We start from the raw sequence: 24,202 nt of genomic DNA, 5'->3' as shown, positions 1-24,202 counted from the left end.
CAGTGTTTGACAGTGGATTTCCGTGTCTGGGCTCAGCTTCTCCTCTTCTGCAGAAAAGAAAATTGTGTCTCTGGTTGATTCTTTGCAGGTTAGGAATTAAAAGAAACCTATCAATGCGACAGCCTATTTTTCACACATCTCAAAGAGGTTTTAGAGGGCATCTTAATTACTCCTGATTTGAAAGACTTGTTCTCATCAAACTACTCCCCCCAAGTTCAGAACATTAAGAACGATCTGTCGAAATAGTCCACTTTACCTATATAACTTCTCGGTAGGGTTATACAATAAAAATGAATATTCTCCCTCGATCAAACTACCTGTTTAAAAACCTTCCTTGCTACTTGCCTTTTACATTCTTTAAATCCCTTAATTCTCATATTTCCCATTTTATTTGGAACAATAAGCATCAAGGAATTAGGTTTTCCACCCTTACTAAACTCAAGCAGTTGGGAGGTTTGTCTCTACCCAACATGCAGCTTTATTACTGGTCTGCCCAGGTTAAAATTATGTCAGACTGGTTTTCTAGTACAAACAACTGTTTATGGCTGGACCTTGAACCTTTATCATGCTGTCCAAGAAGGATACGCCCTCTCCCTTTTATCAATAACTTAGATCAATTGGATTTGTTGAAGTAAAAACATGGTAGTTTATAGTACTTTGTTAGCGTGGCAAGACATAAGGAACTACTTGAATATTTCTCCCTTTATATCTGTTCGATCCTCTCTGACTTTAAACCTGGATCTACCAACTTCGATTAGAAGTATTGGCCTATTGAACTGGTCCTTTTCTGGTCTGACTGATTTGGTCTGATCTTTTGATTTCTGGTTCTATTAAATCATTTAATCAAATCAGGAACAATAGCAACATCCCTCAAAAAGATTTTTATAAATACCTTCAAATTCGGCACTTTATGGAGTCATTGTTCAGGTCCAATGTATTCCATATGGAACTGATGGATTTAGAAAATACTCTGGTTTTAACCAAATCTGCCAAAGGTTTGATTTCCAAGTTTTATGCATCTTTACTCGGTTCTGAACCATCAAGCTTTGACTCCGTCAAGCGGTTGTGGGAGCATAATCTGGAGGTGAAATTCAGTCCTTTAGATTGGCTCAAGATTTGCAATGGAACCTTTCCTCAATGCTCTTGTATTTCTATACACTCTATTTCAAACTTTTCTATACCCCTGTGCGTCTCCAGAGAATGTTCCCCAATCGTTCCAATCTTTGCTGTAAATGTTTTAGGCGTAGAGGTGTTTTTCCATCTACTCTTGTCATGTGATTTATTACAGACCTTTTGGAAAGACATTCATTCTGTAACTGAAAAGATTTGGGGTGTTCGCTTCTCCTTATCCCCTGTTTTATCTTCTAAATGTTACCTCCTAATCATTGGTATCCACATTCTAAATCTTTGTTTACAATTCTTCGATTTCTTGCTAAGAAGTGTATTTTGCTACGATGGACTTCGCCATATGTTCTTATAGTAAATATATGGATTACACAGATGTCCGTCACCTTACCTTTGGAAAAACTGACTCATGAACTTACCCACAAATCGGACACATTTTTGAAACTTTGGGGTCCTCTTGAGTCTTTTCTACTTAATCTTTAAGATTTTAGTATTTTATTTTACTGCTCTACTTATTCTTGCCTGTTTTTTTTCCTCTTCTCTCTTAATGGCCGTGAGGTGACGTGGACTGGAGGAAGAAACTAACACCTTATTTCTTATTCATGTGGGGTACTATGATAACATAGTATAATTGTTTTGTTTATTTGTGTTTCTTTTGTGTGTGTATGTGTGTGGCAGCACGGGTTTCTCTTTTGTTCTCTGTATTGTAATTGATCTAAAATTAATAAAAATAATAATAAAAAATATGGTCAATGGTTAATTTTTTGACCGATATTTGTAGGTAAGGGTGCACTAATGAATTGTCCTAATTTTCTTTCTTTTTGGGAAATTGGCTGATAGTATAATCTTCCAGTTTCTCATTCAGCCACAGCAAAAAGATTTAGAGCTCACTTTACCTTGGCCCAGCTTAATCAACATGAGGCCTTATGTAAACATCACTCCTGCATATTCTAGGTTCAGTATTTGCAGATCTTTTTGAAACATACCTGCAAATTATTCAGAGAAAACTTACTTATTCGTCGATTTTTTAAATTATTTTTTATTTTTATATTTTTAAGAGGTTTTATTGGCTATAGTGTCATCTATTTGACAGTTGTTAGATATGACAGTATGTCATGAGAGAGAAAGGGAAAGCATGCTGTAAAAGTCATGGCGCCAAACTGGAACCTGTGACAACCTCCATATACAGGTCTCAGGTTTTTATCCTTGTCCCACCACTGTGTCCCATTGTGTATTTTTATCATAGAGCATATCTAAAAAATCTGTCAAAAAATGCAAAACCAGAAATTGAAATACTTCTTGACACACTATTGGTTAGCATTTGCAAAGCACCCAAACCAAGAGCAAAATGTGTTTTCCCTGCCGCTGATTGGATGTAAGTGGAGTGGAGATAAGGAAGCTTCTGGGGAAGTGCCAACACAGTTTCCACTGTTCTTATGGCTGAATATTAATGTGTATTTGGTGTGTGAACTGTTAAAATATACAGTTGTGTTTTTAGAGGAAGACTCAAATATTTATTTCAGCTATTTGCAGGAAGCGGTTGTCCCTAACCAGAGGTCCACTGTAATCTTTATTGAAGTAATCAAACTAGAGGAGAAGCTAGGTTAGCTTCTACATAGAAGCTAACCTAGAAGCTAGCCGTAGAAGCTAACCTAGCTTCTACGGTGCATTCAAATGCAGTTCAAAACATCATGGTTGGGAACAAGACATGTCGTCACAATCCAGCAGGAGAAAACCTTTACAGCATTGGTTCTCAACATTTTCTGGGCCAGCATCCCCCTATCCATTATCCAGGTCCCTTACTGCCCCCCTCATCAAAGAGGATGTAGGCTACTTGCACTGAATATTCAATGAGAATGCATTATTGCACTCTCACTTATTAAATTCCTGTTTCTCTTTATTATTATTCCGACTTCCGTATGTTTTTCTGTGTTTAACTACTAATGCTAACTTCAACTAATTTTCTGCTGAGTTATGCTACATCTTTTGCTAAATTTTAATATTGTACTTTTTGAAATATTTGCGCTTTTGTGCCAATTTCAGACCCATTAGAATTGAAATTCTTCAAAATTTCACAAAATTCTAAAATCTTCTACTTTGTGATAGCTTACTACTTCTGCCTACTTCAACGTAGATATGCCACTCAACTTTTAAACAAGTCACAAGGCTTTAAACTATCTATTTCACAGAGGTTTCCCCAAAAACTCTTAATTTTATCTGCTCTGAGGAAATCTTGACATGTCCAGAAGAGAATCGATGATATTATTGATGGTTGCAAACGACCTGGAGACAGGATTTATCAGCGGGGCTTCCTCCATCTTAGACTTAAACTCATCAGCTTTGTTTTATATCCTAATAATCTTGCACCTACCTCCACCTGAACAAATGCCAGGTCCTAGCAGATTGCAGAAGACCAGCTCTTCAATAAACTCTGCATCACATCTGACAGTTGTAATGAGAACACTGCTGGTAGAACGTGGATTAAATGACAGTTTCTCAGAATGAACATCACAGAAGGGCTGCAAGCAGCCATTTTACATGCAATCATATTATTATCAGATCACCTGGAATCTCTTTTAGGTTTGCATATCACAGAACAGTGGAGCTTAAGCTTCAATATGTGACTCTGTGCACATTCTAGACACATTAATCCCTCCTGATGTAGATGTAATCTTTGAATTTGTTTGTATAAATATTTCTTTTACTGTGTTAAAAAAAATTATGTAATACAAAAACAGTCCAATGTAGTCAAAAATATCAGCCAGATCCAGTACGCTCTTTGTTGCCCAATTTCTGTAGTTTTTTGGCAGATGATTAAAAGAAACATAATCCTCTGAACCAGCATTTCCAAAGCAAATCTAACTCCTACTTACGGCTGTCATAGCAGATGTTGCCAAGCGCTCGACCGGTTTGCAGTAAAACCTCCTGGTCAGTGGAGTTTAACAGCTGAACTAGAGGAGGGATGAGGCCAGCTTCCACACAGGGACTCCTCATGAACTCTGGAGAAAAGGGATCAGAATCCAATTACTAAACAGAATCAGAATTCTGAGTCTGAGTTTATGTGACAGAACGGCACATATGGAAGGAGAAAGCCAGAGATGACACACAATGAATCCATTAACCTCAGAATAGCCATGGAAAGATGTAGTGGACCAGGTTTTAGCTAATTCCCCTGTACAGATATGTGTAACAGTGACATTTCAAAATGAAAACACAAGTTGATCAGGTCAGTTCATTTCAATTTAGTTTATTTTATATAGTTCCGTAAAAAATTAAATACAAATAGTAATCTAATGTTTTTACATCAGACTAAAGAAAAAAAATATCACAAGCAAGATGCAAAAAAATTAATTGCATAAACAACCCACCAATTTTTATAAATTAAAAAGTGTGGTGTGCATTTGTATATCCTACCTCAGATTACCTGCAGCTAGGCCTGTCGCGATAAACGATAAATCAATTAATCGTACGATAAATTAAAACTATCGACGTCATTTCAATTATCGGCATTATCGTCTCTTCCGTCCTTTTTCTCTTTCTGTTGATGACACCGAATGAAAAAAGGCTCAACTCCGGTGCTCTCCACTGACCCTCCTTTCTCATTTCCTTAGTGCAGGGGTCGGCAACCTTTTCTACTCAAAGAGCCATTTGGGACCGCCTCACAATAAAAAGAAAGCACTTGGAGCCACAACCCATTTTGACGTCATATATATAAAACCTATATGCTATGTACAAAAATCGATACTATGTTGCGTTTATGAAATCAACGAACTGCTGCAGAGAACACAAAATTTTATTTCTGCACATAACAAAACGCATTTTACACTTTGTTGATGCTCAATTTCAAACAAAATACCCTCTGTCTATTTGGGTCTTTGTATTTAAAAAATAAAAATCGAAACTTACCCAACCCGCACTGAAGGAAAAATAGAAACAGAATGCAGTCACTTGTCTACAGAGCCCCCTAGGGGACATGGGGATTTTTTTTTTATTTTGCGTTCCCTCACAAAACCTTTCGCGTTCCCTCGCAATACTTTTGCGTTCCCTCGCAAAACTTTTGCGTTTCCTCGCAATACTGTACTGGTCAGTTATGCAGCATAATTGAATACTGCAAGCCTTTCTTACGATGGGCGCCGTACTTTCTGCTATAATATAAGGTTATGTGACGTTTTTCCATGAATGTTAATATCTTTTTGTGAAATATCTGAAGTTTTATATTTTTCTTTAGGATAGAAAGGCACCACAAACCTACGATATAAACAGAAACTTTCCGTAAGTAGGAAAGAAATAAAAATAGATTATAATTTGGACTATTTCTGAGTTATTATCGCGGGTAATAAATCATCTGACAGTTTTGATTGTGTCTCTGTTGTGTTCGTAGTCTGAATGGTTTAAAGAGCTGCTTTTAGTGCCGCTCCATCTTAGCCTTAACAGACATAAACATGCAGTAAAAAATAAATCGATTTTCAATCAGTGTTTTGCACCAAACAGTTTTTACTATTAACAAGTTTTTATTATTAAAAACATGACAAACTAATGATTGTAAAGGACCGCACTGGGTTAACTCGGGGAATCTCATCTGTCCGTGTATCAATCAACTCCAAACCTCTTCTTTCTTTGTTCTGTCACAATTATCGATTTATTCCATTTTGATGATCATGCTCCAAACTTTGCAAGGACTGACCGCCCCGCTCACCGCTTCCTCATACACACAAAGCCAGTAGCCTTCCCATTCATACCTGGTGACGTCACTCCCACGTCGACACATCTAAGTGTCAAAGTCGCTGCTCCTGTCATATCAATAATTACTTATTTCATTCATATGGCTCTTACAGAGCCTCAGTGAAAACTTATATTATTAACTGTTTGGTGCAAAACACTGATTGAAAATCGATTTATTTTTTACTGCATGTTTATGTCTGTTAAGGCTAAGATGGAGCGGCACTGAAAGCAGCTCTTTAAACCATTCAGACTGCGAACACAACAGAGACACAATCAAAACTGTCAGATGACTTATTACCCGCGATAATAACTCAGAAATAGTCCAAATTATAATGTGTTTTTATTTCTTTCCTACTTACGGAAAGTTTCTGTTTATATCGTAGGTTTATAGTGCCTTTCTATCCTAAAGAAAGATATAAAACTTCAGATATTTCACAAAAAGGTACTAACATTCATGGAAAAACCTCACATAACCTTATATTAAAGCATAAATACGGCGCCCACCGTAAGAAAGGCTTGCAGTATACAATTATGCTGCATAACTGACCAGTAAAGTATTGCGAGGTAACGCAAAAGTTTTGCGAGGTAACGCAAAAGAAAAAAAAATCCCCATGTCCCCTAGTGGGCTCCGTACGCTTCAGCCTTTCGCATCAGCTCCGAAACGGCCTTTTTTCTCTCCTCTCCCTCGGGATATTTTTAGCAAAGACAGTGTGTTTGCTCTTGAAATGTCTTCAACATTTGACTTCTTGTTGTTTGCCAGTCTTTCGCCACATATTAAGCAGACTGGTGAACCAGTTTCATCAGGGGTGAAAGCAAAATGATCTGTCCACGTAGCATTAAATGTTCTGCCATCTTCAGAATGTTTCCTTTTCTTGGATTTATTTATGATGTATCTTCCAGGCAAGGATCAAAAAGTCAATAAATCAGTGCGCTAAAAACATGCGGTCTGCCAGACATGTGGGGTATGCCAGGAATGCCTGTCGCACATCGGCGGACATGAAGTATATTTTGGGTGCTAAAAATGTTCAAAACTTTTGTTTTAATGTTACAAGTTTACCATAATCTTCAGAATTAGAAATTTATTTTAAAATGATTTTAATTTATAATTTTTTAATGATTTAATTTTAATAAAATATTCTATTTCCCAAAGTCACTGGGAGCCACAACAGAAGGATGAAAGAGCCACACGTGGCTCCGGAGCCATTGGTTGCCGACCCCTGCCTTAGTGTAATGCCCAGCGCACACTACACGATCTTAGAGCTGTTGGCCTCCCATTTTCAAAACCTGACAGACCACACATTAGCCGACAGAAATTCTAGGTAGAACGGTTCGATCGGGTTCGATCCTGCCATGTGGTGTCTAACAATGGGCACAAAATATTGGCTACAACTCCAGTGAACTAATTTTAAAACCAGGCATTAATCAATGCTTTACTACAATCTACCTGCAATGCATGTGGCTAGTGTCAGCGTAAAGTCCTGACTGAATGAAAATCATTAGAACCTATTTATGTCACGTTAACGAAGAACAGCTGAAAAGTTACCGGGTTTATCAACTGCGGTAGCAATTTCGCTCCAACTCCTCTCCTTGTCATTTCTATATTCTTTGCATGTTGAATAAATATTAATGTTGTTTCCACGTATCATCTCCGATGTCCGCTGGACTTCGGGTTGCGCCGTGTCAGCTGTTTGGGATTCCCCGACGTAATTTCCCCTCAGAAAACACTGAGGAGAATCCGTGCTTTCTGATTGGCTACCTGTCACATTCAACAGGCTGCGTTAAGCTCCCAGTCGGTGAAAACCCCTGATTTGGATCGAAGCGGCAACGACGATCTACCGTAACACACCACACACTGCAGGATGATCGGTTACGACAATCTTAGAACGGCCAAGGTTCTAAGATTGTTGTAAGGGGAAAAATAGCAGCAAAAAATCATGTAGTGTGAACTATTGCATCAGGTAGTCGATGTGCCCATCTTCTCTATTTAAATCTAATTATTACTGAAGGGCAACATAGTATACACACTTCATAATCTGCAGTCTTTAGGTTGAATACAGTATTTATTTCCACTTTGGCTTTATGTTGTTTAGTTTTTATCAAGTACATTTTTTGTTAATGGAGACTGAGAATCCATTTTGTTTTTGGTTGTTTTGTTTATTTTGTTTATTAGTTCCAGTGTTAAATATTCTTTTGAAAATAAAGTGTATCTATCTTTGGCAGGAAATCGCAGGCATTATTACGTCATTTCCATTAAATCAGTGTAAAAAGGTCTTCAAACAATATTATCGTTTATCGCAATAATTTTTTGAGACAATTAATCGCTCAGCAAAATTTGCTATCGTGACAGGCCTACCTGCAGCTCTTCTGAGCTATGACTCTACCATGCTCTTTGTATCTATTAATGTGCAAAGTAGCTCAAACTCAGGCTGGATGGAGAGTGTCTCTGAAAAATCAATTTCCAAGACTGCAGATTTGGATTTAGGTCTGGACTTTGACTGGGCCATTTTAATCATATAAATATGCCTTGATCTAAATCACAGCTTCTCATTCCTTGTTATCAGAGCCCCCTCTAATCATGAGTAAGCATTTACTGCAGTTAAGAGTCCATTCAGCTGTTAAATGTATTAGGGTTGCAATTAACTATTATTTTATTAATCAATTATTCTAATGATTGATCAGATAAAGAAATCTGCAGATTTTTCAAAATACAGTACAGTAAATGCAGTAAAAATGTAAATAAAGAAATAATTCAATTCCTTTTTAAAGTTAGAAAACAATCATTTCATTGTATAAAATGTATAGCATTTTATACGTGTAGCGTGAGTGAACGATACATTATTTGTGGCAAAGGAAGCACCTGCAGCTAAAACAATCCTAACATCAACAAGTGAAAAGCTCAGCTCTGTCTGCTGGGCTGAACATCAACAGTGTCGGGCTGATCAGGGATTTTTCAATTTACTATCAAATTAATTACTGTAAATAAAAGGTGTTTAGTAGGAGATTTTATTAAATAGAATTTGAATCAGGTGAAGCTAAAACTGCCACTTGAGTTCTGGGTAGAACTTGCACACAAAGTATGTGCATTTAAGGTTTTGCCTACTTTAAATGCAAAATGTATATACTTTCTGTACATGTTTGACTTAATTATTTTACATTTCTTCTTTCAGCAAAAGGCCTTTTTTCCCCAGCTAACAATTAACCAATTACAAAATTAGTTGACAATTATTTTAATTGATTCACCATGATTAATCCAATTCATTGTTCCAGCCCTGAACAGAAAGGAAAGCTTCCACAACAAAAATCACACATGTGATACAAGATGCAGGTGGTGGAGTTTCTACCTTCAATCTACCTAAATAACCAACTGAAGGAAAACACAGAGCTGTCTTTAACACGGCAGCCACTGATTGCACACATTTTCAGATGCAATGACAGATAAATGCCAGCAGATTGTTGCCTGGCTCAGCTAACTACTGGCAAGTGATCATTAGCTGCTATCCTGCACAATGAGAATTCTTTGATTATCATAACCTTTCCTTGCTCAAGATTTATTCAGGTCTCCTATTCCTCTAAAAACTTTCATCACACAGAAAAATGATGGAAAATCAATATCCAACTCCAGGATTTCCCCCAGTGCATTATAAGATTGGCGGCCAGCCATGCTGTGCTAGTCCCCTTGCCAGGCTAAGTGTTGCTTGTTTATGTTTTTAGGAAAATAATAATAATAATAATAATAATAATAATAATAATAATAATAAAAACACTTAATTTATAAAAAAAAATTAAAGCCGGATTGCAAACGTCTCTGTTGCTCTGAGCGTTTCACTGCCTGAGCAGATTTATTCCTAAAAGATAGGTTTATAGTTGACGCATTTAAAGCCGGAAGAGCGAACCAATAACACAGCTGGCGCCTCTGCGCTTTACCTTTCACACTGCTGCTGCTTGATTTCTGAAGTTTACCTCAGCGCAGATCGCGCACGCCTCCTTTCACTCAAATTGGACATAGCCTGACCTATATGAATATTTACATTGATCCCCTGTGAGGAATTATGTTTCTTTGGAGAACTCTATATCAAGGTAGGAGTTTAAAACCCACTGCATTAGCTCTAGTTGCGCAGCTCTATATGAACCGCAGGAATAACTTGTACTCTCGCTTTCAGAGGTACGGTTTGAGGGAGTGGTGAGAAGGATTTATCTTTGTGAACAAAGAATTATGTGGGGCATTTACATTTCAACACACTGCCCAGAGTGGCTCTGTCTTCCCTGTAAAGTTTATGTCTGTGTTCCTTCCCGGTTGGCCTGAGAGTTAGTGGGTAAGAACCAGTGCTTAACAACTCATCATGCAACTCATCAGCCTGGTGAGGAGCTTTTGTGCTCGCCTTGTAGTCACACATCTTGTTGGTTTTATATAATTTTTAGCATTAATTTTTCGGTTACACGATGCATCAAACCATATCGAATGCTTTGTCCACTTAGTCAGCCAGAGTCAATGCGCGCGGCAGAGGTGAGATCTGAAAGTCTTGTCACATAAAGTCCGAGAAACCAAAACTACTGGTAGTAATATTTCACAGACGTAGAGCTGCTCAACCTGTACCAGACAGTAAACTTTCACACCAAACGTCTGCTTAACGCTGAAGCATGTAACTTAAATAAAAAGATTTTAGCTATGTATTAAAATATGTCGAAATAGGTCTAAATTAGGTGAAGTTATTGTCAGATAATTTTTCCATTTTGACAGACAACAGTATCACTTATCCCTATACAAAAAAATAAACAACCATTCCAGGCGATCGGCAGAGATCGGCCTCATAAATGATCTTTACCGACTGCAAAAAACCTGATCAGAGCGTTCATATATATACTGTACAGTCATATGAAAAAGTTTGGGCACCCCTATTAATCTTAATTATTTTTATTTCTAAATATTTGGGTGTTTGCAACAGCTATTTCAGTTTGATATATCTAATAGCTGATGGTATTGAATTGAGGTTTTTTGTACTAACAAAAAATGTGCAATATGCATTAAAACAGAATTTGACAGGTGCAAAGATTTGGGTACCCTTATCATTGTATTGATTTGTAAACTCCTAACTACTTTTCACTGACTTACTGAAACACAAAATTGGTTTGGTAACCTCATTAAGCTTTGAACTTCATAGACAAGTGTATCCAATCATAAGAAAAGGTACTTAAGGTGACCAGTTGCAAGTTGTTCTCCTATTTGAATCTCCTCTGAAGAGTGGCATCACGGGCACCTCAAAACAACTCTCAAATTATCTGAAAACAAAGATTGTTCAACATAGTTGTTTAGGGGAAGGATGCAAAAAGTTGTCTCAGAGATTTAAACTGTCAGTTTCCACTGTGAGGAACATAGTAAGGAAATGGAAGACCACAGGGACAGTTCTTGTTAAGCCCAGAAGTGGCAGGACAAGAAAAATAGAGGCAGAGAAGAAGAATGGTGAGAACAATCAAGGACAACCCACAGACCACCTCCAGAGACCTGCAGGATCATCTTGCTGCAGTTGCTGTCACTGTGCACCGTTCAACAATTCAGCACACTTTGCATAAGGAGAAGCTGTATGGGAAAGTGATGCGACAGAAGCCTTTTCTGCAAGCACGCCACAAGCAGAGTCATTTGAGGTAAGCAAAAGCACATTTGGACAAGCCAGCTTAATTTTTGGAATAAGGTCCTGTGGACTGAAGAAACAAAGATTGAGCTGTTTTGTCATAAAAATAGCAGTTATGCATGGGGGCAAACAAACACAGCGTTCCAAGAAAAACACTTGCTACCCACTGTAAAATTTGGTGGAGGTTCCATCATGCTTTGAGGCTGCGTGGCCAATGCCGGCACTGGGAATCTTGTTAAAGTTTAGGGTTGCATGGATCCCACTCAATATCAACAGATTCTTGAGAATGGATATTTCAGCAAGACAATGATCCAAAACACCGCTCCAAATCTACTCAGGCATTCATGCAGAGGAACAATTACAATGTTCTGGAATGGCCATCCCAGTCCCCAGACCTGAATATCATTGAACATCTGTGGGATGATTTGAAGCAGGCTGTCCGTGCTCGGCGACCATCAAACTTAACTGAACTGGAATTGTTTTGCAAAGAAGAATGGTCAAAAATACCTTCATCCAGGATCCAGGATCTCATTAAAATCTACAAGAAGTGACTAGAGGCTGTTATTTTTGCAAAAGGAGGATCTACTAAATATTAATGTCACTTTTCTATTGAGGTGCCCATATTTTTGCACCTGTCAAATTTTGTGTTAATGAGTACTGCACATTTTCTTTTAGTCCAATAAACCTCATTTCAATACTGAAATATTACTGTGTCCATAAGTTATTGGTTGTATCAAACTGAAATAGTTGTTGCAAACATCCAAATATTTAGAGATAAAAATAATTAAGATTAATAGAGGTGCCCAAACTTTTTCATATGACTGTATTTTATATATATATATATATATATATATATATATATATATATATATATATACATACACACATATAACCCGGTGTTTCAAGTTTTTTTTATATTGTTTATATATATATATATATTTTTTTTTTAAGATTCTATAGTTGTGGGTTTAAATAGTGTTTCACTAGAGATGTTTTCCCGTGACATATAATTAACCAGTAATATTTTTACTTTTTTTTTTTTTACGTTTTCTGTCAACTTAACATCTCTTAATACAAAACACGGAGGACCGCCGCGGTGCCCCGTCCACCGGGCTTAGAAAGTTTTCTGGGAGAAACCCTGCAACTCTGTATTTATGAGAGGTTTGAGTGAAGAAGGGCCAGTCAGGAAAGGCTCTGACCAAGCTAACACCTGGCTTCCCTTTATCCAAGCAGAGACCATCCTTAGCAGATGAACCTGGTCACTGACTTGGCAAGAGGAACTTACCGTTTTTAGCCATCTCTGCTATGATGTTGGCGACCTTCGGGGTCCAGGAAGACTGGGGGTTGAGCAGGGTGGGGAGCAGGGATAGGATGCCCATTTCCTGCATCTTTCTGCTGGCCTCCGTGTCTGCAGGAGGAAATCACAGAGAATTCAGTTCTGAAGACATGAAACTAACTTCAGAGAGAGACGCATTGTGATCATACTGTGAACAAACTTAAGTGTTTTATAGCTCCCAAATTTGTTTAACTTTTAATATTCCAATTTTTGAGTCACATTTGAATCAAGTTTTAATCTTGTTTTATCCCAAACAAAAACTAAATGCAAATATTACACATACAGTACAGACCAAAAGTTTGGACACACCTTCTAATTCAATGGGTTTTTTTTATTTTCATGACTATTTATAAGGCAAGAAATCCCACTTATTAACCTGACAGGGCACACCTATGAAGTGAAAACCATTTCAGGTGACTACCTCTTGAAGCTCATCAAGAAAATGCAGAGTGTGTGCAAAGCAGTAATCACAGCAAAAGGTTGCTACTTTGAAGAAACTAGAATATAAGGGGTATTTTCAGTTGTTTTACTCTTTTTTGTTTAGTGCATATTTCCACATGTGTTATTCATAGTTTTGATGCCTTCAGTGTGAATCTACAATGTCAATAGTCATGAAAATAAAGGAAACTCGTTGAATTAAAAGGTGTGTCCAAACTTTTGGTCTGTACTGTATGTTTTTTAAAGAGTTATGTCAGTCAGCCAAATAGACTTCCAGGTATATTTGGAATCTAAAAATGTCAGAATTTATAGATTCAAATTTCCAGAACCCTACGTTTTATTTTATAGACAATTCCAAATATACACTGCCTGGCCAAAAAAAAGTCACCACCTGGATTTAACTAAGCAAATAGGTACAAATCTCCTATTGGATAAGTACTGCATAGGCAATTATCTTTCAGCTGGCAACAAGTTATTTAACCCCAGCTGATGCAATGAGTAACTCCTCATTTCTTAAACAACCATGGCAAAAGACACATCCTGTGGTCGTGGAAAAGACGTTAGTCTGTTTAAGAAGGGTCAAATCATTGGCATGCATCAAGCAGAGAAAACATCTAAGGAGATTGCAGAAACTACTGGAATTGGGTTAAGAACTGTCCAACGCATCATTAAAAACTGGAAGGATGGTGGGGAACCATCGTCTTCCAAGAAGAAATGTGGTCAGACAAAAATCCTGAATGATCGTGATCGGCGATTACTTAAACGTTTGGTCAAATCAAATCGAAGAAAAACAACAGCAGAACTCAGGAGTATGTTTAATTGTGAACGCAAAAGCATTTCCACACGCACAATGCGAAGGGAACTCAAGGGGTTGGGATTGAACAGCTGTGTAGCCGTAAGAAAACCTCTAATCAGTAAGGCTAACCAGAAAAAATGGCTTCAGTTTGCTAGGGAGCATAAAGATTGGACTCTGGAGGAATGGAAGAGGGTCATGTGGTCTGATGAGTCGAGATTTACCCTGTTCCAGAGTGATGGGCGCATAGGCCTGTCACGATAGCAAATTTTGCTGAGCGATTAATTGTCTCAAAAAATTATTGCGATAAACGATAATATTGTTTGAAGACCTTTTTACACTGATTTAATGGAAATGACGTAATAATGCATGCGATTTCCTGCCAAAGATAGATACATTTATTTTCAAAAGAATATTTAACACTGGAACTGATAAACAAAATAAACAAAACAACCAAAAACAAAATGGATTCTCAGTCTCCATTAGCCTAACAAAAAATGTACTTGATAAAAACTAAACAACATAAAGCCAAAGTGGAAATAAATACTGCATTCGACCAAAAGAGTGCAGATTATGAAGTGTGTCTACTACATTGCCCTTCAGTAATAATTAGATTTAAATAGAGAAGATGGGCACATCGACTACCTGATGCAATAGTTCACACTACATGATTTTTTGCTGCTATTTTTCCCCTTATAACAATCTTAAAACGTTGGTCTTTCTAAGATTGTGTGGTGTGTTACAGTAGATCGTCGCTGCCGCTCCGATCTAAATCAGGGGTTTTCCCCGACTGGGCGATTAACGCAGCCTGTTGAATGTGACAGGTAGCCAATCAGAAAGCATGGATTCTCCTCCGAGCTTTCTGAGGGGAAATTGGGAATCCCAAACAGCTGACACAGAGCAACCCTAAGTCCAGCAGATATCGGAGATGATACGTGGAAACAACATTAATGTTTATTCAACATGCAAAGAATATAGAAATGACAAGGAGAGGAGTTGGAGCGAAATTGCTACCGCAGTTGATAAACCCTGTTCTAGCTTTAAATGTTTAATCTGATCTAACAAAGACTGGTAGGAAGAGATGGAAAAATGATGATGTATGAATAACCAGATGGAAAGACAAGAAGGATGGACAAGGGGAATGGAAAAAAGAGAAATGGAAGGGAATTTTACACACAGATAAATTCCAAAAAATTCTCCACACTATTTTCACACATGGAGATGACCTAAATCATATTTATCCTGACAGACCCGCCCACCAGGGCCTCACGTATAGTAGAGTGAGCAGCTTTCACACAAAGATTTGGCATCGAGACACATTTAGAAAAGTGCACCGCACAAAAAAATTCAGATGTAGAAAACCATGCGCACGCATGTGGCTCCAGGTGTGTGGCTCCACATGCACCCATAAATACATCAGTAATTAGTCTAAATACCTGGATGGCTGCCACCATGTATCAAAATAACCATGACAATGGTTATGGTTCTTGGGATAATTAAATGTCATCATAACTCATAAGTTATGATGACTAACTTATGAGTTCATATAAGTAGCTCTAATAATAATAATGATAATAATAATAATTGTATATTTTATTTAAAAGGCATCTCACAACAAATAAAAACAGTAAATTTTAAAGAAAAAAATTCCAAACAGAAAAAAAAGGAATGAAAGTGTTCATTTGAACAGCAGAGCGTTCTGTCGGGATTTAAAAACAAAGTGCCATTCACTGTAAAGAGAGTCCTTTGCAGAGTCACTGCAGAGTACTATGCAGTGAGTGGGGAATGTGGAAGTCATATATACATATTACAGTTTGTTATTATTTTACAGTATTTTACAGAGAATGAAAGTCTCCCACAGACAACATACATTTTATGAGCTTCGGTGCACAGACCGATGTGCAGTTACATTTTTTGTGACAAACACTGAGAAAATGTACTAGTTACTAGGCCTGTCATGATATTTTTTTTATCTACAACCACTACTCAGTGGTAGTTGTTATTGTGTCTTGTCTCTATGCAGTAACTGCGAAGTAATTTCCCTGCTGGGATGAATAAAGTACTTCTATTCTATTCTATTCTATAGCAAATTTTGCTCAACGATTAATTGTCTCAAAAATTATTGCGATAAACGATAGATAATATTGTTTGAAGACCTTTTTACACTGATTTAATGGTAATGACGTAATAACGCATGCAATTTCCTGCCAAAGTTAGATACACTTTATTTTCAAAAGAACACTTAACACTTGAGCTGATAAACAAAATAAACAAAACAACCACAAACAAAAATAAAATGGATTCTCAGTCTCCATTAACAAAAAACTCACTTGAAAAAAAACAACTAAACAACATAAAGCCAAAGTGGAAATAAATACTGCATTCAACCAAAAGAGTGCAGATTATGAAGTCTGTATATTATGTTGCCCTTCAGTAATAATTAGATTTAAATAGAGAAGATGGGCACATCGACTACCTGATACAATAGTTCACACTGCATGATTTTTGCTCCTATTTTTCCCATTAAGACAATCTTAGAACGTGGCTGCTATCAGGGGTTTTCCCCTTAACGCAGCCTGTTGAATGTGACAGGTAGCCAATCAGAAAGCCAGGATTCTCCTCAGTGCTTTCTGAGGGGAAATTACAGAGGGGGATCCCAAACAGCTGACACTACACAACCTGAAGTCCAGCAGACATTGGAGATGATATGTGGAAACAACATTAATGTTTATTCAACATGCAAAGATTATAGAAATGACAAGGGGAGGAGTTGGAGCGAAATTGCTACCGCAGTTGATAAACCCCGTAACCTTTCAGCTGTTCTTCGTTATGTGACGTAAATAGGTTCTAATGATTTTCATTCAGTCAGGTCTGACACTAGCCACATGCATTGCAGGTAGACTGTAGTAAAGCACTGATTAATGCCTGGTTTTAAAATTAGTTCACTGGACTTGTGGCCATTATTTTGTGCCCATTGTTGGACACCACACGGCACGATCGAACCCGATCGAACCGTTATACCTAGGATTTCTGTCGGCTAATGTGTGGTCTGTCAGGTTTTGAAAATGGGCTGACAATCGGCCGACAGCTCGTGTGCGCTGGGCGTTACACTAAGTAAAATGAGAAAGGCGGGGTCAGTGGAGAGCACTGGAGATGAGCCTTTTTTCATTCGGTGTCATCAACAGAAAGAGAAAAAGGCCGGAAGAGACGATAATGCCGATAATTAAAATGACATCGATAGTTTTAATTTATCGTACGATTAATTGATTTACCGTTTATCGCGACAGGCCTACTAGTTACATTCTAGTACTAGTTAGATTCTTGTTTACTAGTTACATTCGTGTGAGGGAAACCTGGAGGTTTCCCTTCACAAGATGCAGTCCTGGGCGTTTGCCCATGTCAGAAACGCCACTGCACCTCAGTGATTGCGTCACTAGGACAGTCCCCAAGCAAGAAAACCTGCATTAGTACATTTGAATACAGATATCTTGGTTATATTGTTTAGTTGCTACTGTTTTATCACATAACGGCTCCACAGGTTCAGTGGTTCACCATGGTCATTCAGTTTGAATCTAAAGCGCTACAAGACTGCAGCCGTCACGTTCGGCTTTTAAACCTGTGTTTTCCCATTTCACTCCTCCTCATCAGGCTTTATACTACCCTCTGTGGTTGGAAACTAGGGGCCTGGCAGGTAACTGAGCTAATGGTCACATGGTGACCGGAGACAACGCTGCTCCCTCTTTATTCCTTTCTATGGAGTTTGTGCGGTGTGAAAATTTGAGTTGTACACAGAGATGTGCACAGACGGGTTAGCGACGCAACACAAAAAGTTAAACATTTTTTAACTTTTGTAGCCGTCATCGTCGCTATTGAGCCCCATGTATGGGGTTCAGTCCAAGTGGCTTTTAACTCCCTGGTTGTTAAGCCGTTACTAAGAAACCAAGAGGGAGGAGTATTCTGAAAATCTTAAACCATCAGCAATCAAACAGAAGCAGCAAAAACTGTAGAGTACAACAGTTGTCTCATTGTCAATTCTTCTAGCCATTAGTGTCCATACTCAGATAGCCTGCCTTCAATACACCTTGAAGGTTGTCTAATTGTGAAACAGTACTAATACAGTAAACAAAAAAAAATGTGCCCATTGCACACAGTATGTTTACCCTTAAACATTGCTCAGCCTTCTGGCATTACATCAGCACGTCCTGAGCACATTTCACACCTGGACTAACTGAGCTACCATCTGATCATCACTGTGTTGTTCCTTTGAAACATATCAAGGATATAAAGATATTTGTGAGTTCTGATGGAGAGAGCAGTCTCCATAAACTGAAGTGGATCAGTGTACTTACAACACACCAAGTAGAACCTATAGCTTGTACTCACTGTTTTGGGTGAGTGCGCTCAGCAGGCAGTCCAGGCTGTTCTCCGTGCTGTCAGTGGTATTGTCTGTAGACGCCAGCTTCAGCTTCTCCAGTGCTTCCCTAAGGCTCTCTGAACACAAACACATCACTATTAGGACCACAGCGAGCAACCATCAGCAGCATCACCTGAAGAAACAAAGTTTTTTGAGATGATGATTTGTGATGCTGAAACAAACTATTTGGATCAGATATGGGAGCTGGAGAATGTTGAGTGTCATGCGATGGAATTCACACTGCTTGAGCCTTTCCATGTTTCATAATCTTAGAAGTCACAAACCAGAGTTCCCCCAATGCTTTATCAGCCTGGGGGCCACCAGGCTTTACTTGCCTCCCCACCAGGCTAAGCGTTGTTTATTTTATAAAGGGTGTTTTATACAAGAGTTAACAGTAACAGTAAAGGCAGATTAAGCTAGGTATATAAATGATGCAATGAACTGGGCGTGAGCAACAACTGCGCCACCCTACACCTGCCCATTGGCTTCATACGCTAATGCTATCATTTCAAAATTATGATGCCTGCTTGTTCACACAATTATTCCCCTCTTCCAGACTTCACACAAGAAATAAATATTTCCCTTATGCATTATCTGAGTCTGGAGGATCTTTTATTTTGAAAATCTTTTAACCAGATTCTCTCAGTTACGCCAACATTGAGCCCACAAGAAGCAAAATGAGTAAGAAACAGATCAGATGTCTTTGGAAAGTTTCTTTGCGAAGGCAAAAGGCCCAGAGAAGAGACAGGAGAATGTATTTATCCCAGTAAGTTATTTCCACATTCTAAGCCCGATCTACATGATATGTGGCGACCGGCTCGCTAATGAGGCAACGAAGCTTCAAACTGCTATGCCATAAGCAATACTTCAGATGTCATTGTTTCTCATCACTCCCAGAAGTCAACAAACTATGCACTAAGGAGATAAAGAATCATCAAACTGTTTTTTCTTCTGCAGTGTCCTCCAACAAACCTCTTGTTTTCAGTGTATATACTGGCTATGATTTCTGGTTTCATTACACAAAGCAGCCAATCAGTGACAAATTACTGTTTTGGTTATCAAATGGAGGGTTTCATGTTAAAAAAAACAACTGGTCAAATCTTTGATTATGTGCCTGTCAAACTATGGTCAAAATGGATGCATAACTACTGGTGTGAATTTTGATTGCAACACAGAAAAAAAATTAACAAAATGAGATACACTCATCTGTTGTTCAATGGCCAATATTGTCAATCTTCTAAATCAGTGCTGGCCAATTTAGACTTTCTTTCAGCAAGTCCATTTGATGAGTTCTAATTTTTAAATCAACATTTACATCTTACAAACACTGACCAAAAGGGGAAAAATCTGCAGCTTTTTTGATTGAAGTTATTACTTAGAATCCAATGGAAAACATAGACATTCCGTATTATCCCCACCTATTGTAACAGTCATTATACTGCTTGGTTCCTAGACATGAGTAGGTATCACCACAAGGGGGCGCCTATTCCCTTTTTCTTTTGTTGTACTATTGTACAGAGTAAGAACTCGTCTTCCATGTGGTGTAGAGGAGATCATCGGTGATGATGAGGTGCAGAGCGGTGAATTATCGTTTCTTTTCTCATGTATGAGACTGTAATGTTAGTACCGTGGAGACCTGGCTTTACATGGACGAAGTGAAAATAAAGGGACAGTGTGGAAAACTTCAACAGTGCGTCCTGCTGTTTTGGGTTAGAGTGGCTAACCACCATTGCTAACTCCTTCTCCAACCTCTCACCGCACCGTCACACTATGCAGCAAATAATATCATCCCATGTCTACTCAATGAAATCAAACAAAGGAGCATCAAAAGCCACGTTTGTTGATGCATTTCAAAAAAAAAAAAAAAGTGAGACTTTTCAGTTTTGAACCACTTAATGAACTGACTTTATAGTAACTGACCTGCTAATCACAAGTGCCAACATCAATCACTGCCTGGTTGATCATAAAAACTTTACTGTCTGATTTTAATTAGGAGTATCACCTAAGCTAATCAACAACATTCAGTACAACAGCAAAAAGGTTAACAACATAGGAAACTAAATTAAGTGATATCAAAGCTCTGTTTTAATTGATCTCCTCAGAACTGTTCAGTAAGTTAGAATACTGCACTGCCTGAAAATTTGGTTTTCATATATATATATATATATACAGTGTTGGGTAGTAACGGATTACATGTAACGACGTTACGTAATTTAATTACAAAAAAAGAGTAACTGTAATTCGTTACAGTTACAATGAGAAAATATGTAATTCAGTTACAGTTACTTCCGAAAATATTAAGAATTACAAATTTAGTTACATTAAAAAAAAAAAATGAACAAAAACCTTTGCGAAATATGTAATGATATTTTTATTGCTTTGCGCCCTATATCGCCTTTTCCCGCTACGGCTCCTTGTCTCTATCATATCTGCCAGCCGCAATGCCACTCTGATGTTCCATCCTGTGCTGGTGGAGCCTCCTGGAGGAACAGCAAGCGAGCGGACGGTTCCATTTCAGCTCAAGCAGCGCATCAAAAATGACAGCCTTCCAGCACTGGAAATATAAGGAGCATTTCATTTACATATGTGAAAATGGCTCAAATTTAACCGTGCAGTGCAAGAAGTGTTTGCCGGCTATCAAGAACTTGTCCACGTCGAAGCAATCTATGTCAAACCTGAGGAAACATTTAGAGGTAAGTGCAACTCACTGATAGACGAAGCGTATTGTTTTACGAATATTTGACTGTTTGGTGTTGATGCATGACAAACGTTGGAATCTATTCTTTCCCATGAGACATTGTATGCAATGTGCTAGTGTTATGGTTTTCATGATGAACATAAAGTAAACTAGAAAATTCCTGAAGAAATTTAACTGGGGCCTGCCAAAGTGTGCCCGTCGGTTTGGACCCAGCGTTCTGATGCTAAAAATTAGCATCAATGCTAAGCTTAACTAAATAGTAGTCACTAGCTTGTGGAATTTTATAACTTGCTTCGCAAGTCAGTCACTACTCTCCTTATGCATTGCTATGGGCAGGCCCCAATTAATGCTACTTTGAACATATAATTATTAATTATAGTATATTTTTCTTCTATCTTTTTTTCTCTCTCTCTTTTCAGAGGAAGCATCCAGGCGTTCTTCTGAAAGAAGAACTCTTGACACTACGTTGTAGTGTCCACAGTTGTTTTGCTTGTCTAACACAGTGATTGTGTGATTTTGGAAAACTATTGTTTTTCCCGTTTTGATTTTGAATGATATGTTGCAAACACTTCTATTTTTGTCAACATTCCATTGACTGTTAAATGTTCAATGACTAACTTGACTACCCATCGTCCATCTTAATTCTTGATGCACTGTATTGTGCCGTGTTTAATTTTACAAGCAAGGGTGTGCAAAGAAAAAATCAAGAAAAATAAAATGTGATGTAAAAGTCTTACTTTGCTTATTTATTACTAAACTAGAGCACTTCATTGTCATTGCACATGTATGAAGTAATGAAATGCAGTTTGGCATCTAATCAAGTGCAACGTGTGCAGATTGTACAGCATGCAGTATTTAGAGATAAAATGCAGTTATTCACAGCTAGGGTAAGGAAAGATGGTTGATAGATATGTGCAGCAGAATAAATAAATTACCCCTAGGGAAATGCATGTATGTGCAGAGCCACTGTAGATAGGGCTATACAGGTGCGAATTGAAGAGGAACACTGTACAAATGTTGGGATGGTACAGTAAGGTATGGATAGAGGGGAAGGAAAGACTGGTCTTTGGGAAGAGTTCAATAAGGTGACCACTGTAGGAAAGAAGTGGTTTCTGAACCTGCTTGTGTTAGTCTGCAAACTGCGTAAATGGTAGAGCCTGGGGAAGGAGCAGAAAAGAGTATGGCCCGATGAGAGGAGTCTGAGAAAATCTTACATGCCTGGTGCTGGCATCTCTTCTTGTGGACCTCCTGTGATTGCCTGTCAGCAATTCCCTCTCAGCTTAGTGCTCTTTTAAGGTTCCCACTCAGTTCTCAAAAATTAAATGTTGAACATGGGTCAATACTCATTAAAACCTCAAAGTAATCAAAAAGTAATCAAAAGTAATTAGTTACATTACTTTTTAAAAGTAATCGAAAAAGTTACACTACAATTACATTTTAAACAAGGTAACTTGTAACTGTAACGGATTACATTTTTAAAGTAACTTACCCAACACTGTATATATATATATATATATATATATATATATATATATATATATATATACACACACAGACATACAGCTCAAACTTGTAATATGACTGTAGATGTTATCTCCTGCCATTTTATGACAGGTTACATCTTCAAAAGCTCTCAACAGTGTGATATAATCGGTCCAGATGCCACACTGAAATGCCTGCAGCATGCCAGGGATTCAGAAACAACCCCATACTCATTATCATCAGAAACCAGTGAAGACCGTGGGAGCAGCAGAAACAGCATCAAAAGGTGGGCTGCTTCATCCTATTGCATAATTGCTGTGGGATGGAACAGTGCCATCTTCTCCATCAACACCACGCTGCCATTTCACTATAGAGAGCCCATTCTTTTAACAGCGGGCCCTCCAGGGACCAATGGGGCAACCCACAATACATCTGTGTTGCTAACAGCACAACAAGCAAGAATATAAGATGATGGAGATGCAGAACATACCACACCCCGAGAAAGGGCGCGCGCAGTTTCGGGTTGGTCCTCGTCAGCTCTTCTTCCTATGACTGAACAATCACTACGGTGGCAAAACCTAGGGTCCCACCCAGGCTGCTGTGTGACAGAACCTTTTCTCGTGTGATAAATATGTTATGTTTCCACTGAATGAAGACTATTGTTTGCTAACTCGGCTCACAGTGAGGCTGTTCGGTTAGCCGTCTACTCACCCATCTCAGCAGGATGTCGCTCCAGAAATCCGAGAGAGTTTTAAAACCGAGCCGTAGCAGCCAGAGGCCCCGCTTTCCGCCTGGATCCGGGTTCAGGCAGCGGCTTGATGTGAGCTAGCTTATGGAGCCGGGGGAGTAGCTCCAGCAGCGGCCGGGTTTTCCCGTTCGGATAGACGCTGCCGTACCGCCCTGGGAACGATCAGGTTAACGTTGCTTACTTCCTCTCATGCCAACAGGCCACATTCACTAATCGGCGATTCCCTGAAATACTGCCTCACTCTGACAAGGCTTCGTCAAGACGTGAGCTAGCTGGGAGAAGCCAACTTCCGCTCTCATACTTCAAAATAAAACAACTTGATTTACAAAGTTCTCACCCCTAGATGGCGGTAGAACTTCAAAAGTGCGGATAAATGACTGGGCTATAGTTTTCAGTACAGTTAAACTAAGGTCGTACTTAACGACGGAGTAGTAGGGCCATGCTAAGAAAAAAAAAACTAAACATGTTTAGTTTTATGATTGTGTAAAGACTACAATCAGGGCCGGATTTAGGAGAGCGTGGGCCCCTCGGCTTGAGCCAAGGTGCGGGTGTTATAGATTAACTGGTGGCTAAATTAACTGGTTGAAACCTATGCGCACCGTTTTGTGTGACAAAACCGTCTTCAAAATTCTACTATAAATCCCATTTGAAGCAAATATGTTTAATGTTAGATGTGAAAATTATGTTTCAAAACAAGTATCTACAGAGCAGCGTTCAGTGCGCTTCGAAAACACCGCATTGGAGCATAACCAAATCAATGAGTACAATCCCATTCACATTCAGGTTCACCAGAATAAATTAATTCCAATTCATGAATAG

General features: G+C 38.4%; 1 protein-coding gene and 1 long non-coding RNA gene across 6 annotated transcripts in view; one reads left to right on the top strand and one right to left on the bottom strand.

Annotated features, from left to right (window-relative positions):
- The window catches only part of rap1gds1 (RAP1, GTP-GDP dissociation stimulator 1), a 68,713-nt gene extending 45,038 nt beyond the window's left edge, over window positions 1–23,675 (bottom strand). For 4 of the 5 annotated variants that reach the window (XR_003598138.1, XR_003598139.1, XR_003598140.1 and 1 more), the window contains exons 1-4: window positions 23,347–23,675; window positions 18,425–18,532; window positions 12,760–12,882; window positions 3,999–4,124 (exon numbers count right to left, since the gene is read on the bottom strand). Coding sequence is in view for 2 of the 5 variants with exons in the window: in XM_028038304.1 (XP_027894105.1) it covers window positions 3,999–4,124; window positions 12,760–12,882; window positions 18,425–18,532; window positions 23,347–23,350 (361 nt within the window). In the remaining 3 variants the exon portion in view is untranslated. The remainder of the gene's footprint in view (window positions 1–3,998; window positions 4,125–12,759; window positions 12,883–18,424; window positions 18,533–23,346) is intronic. The other variant, XM_028038305.1, reaches the window with a different exon arrangement.
- LOC114157386 (uncharacterized) lies at window positions 20,600–21,889 on the top strand. The gene is made up of 2 exons (XR_003598142.1): window positions 20,600–21,148; window positions 21,573–21,889. It is a non-coding gene; the product is annotated as an uncharacterized LOC114157386 (long non-coding RNA).
- Window positions 23,676–24,202: the final 527 nt, after the last annotated feature.

Source organism: Xiphophorus couchianus, chromosome 14 (genome assembly GCF_001444195.1).
Source record: "Xiphophorus couchianus chromosome 14, X_couchianus-1.0, whole genome shotgun sequence".
In the NCBI taxonomy this organism is placed as follows: Eukaryota; Metazoa; Chordata; class Actinopteri; order Cyprinodontiformes; family Poeciliidae; genus Xiphophorus; species Xiphophorus couchianus.
The sequence above is the reverse complement of the archived record's forward strand: the minus strand, read 5'-3'. Positions and strand labels throughout refer to the sequence as shown.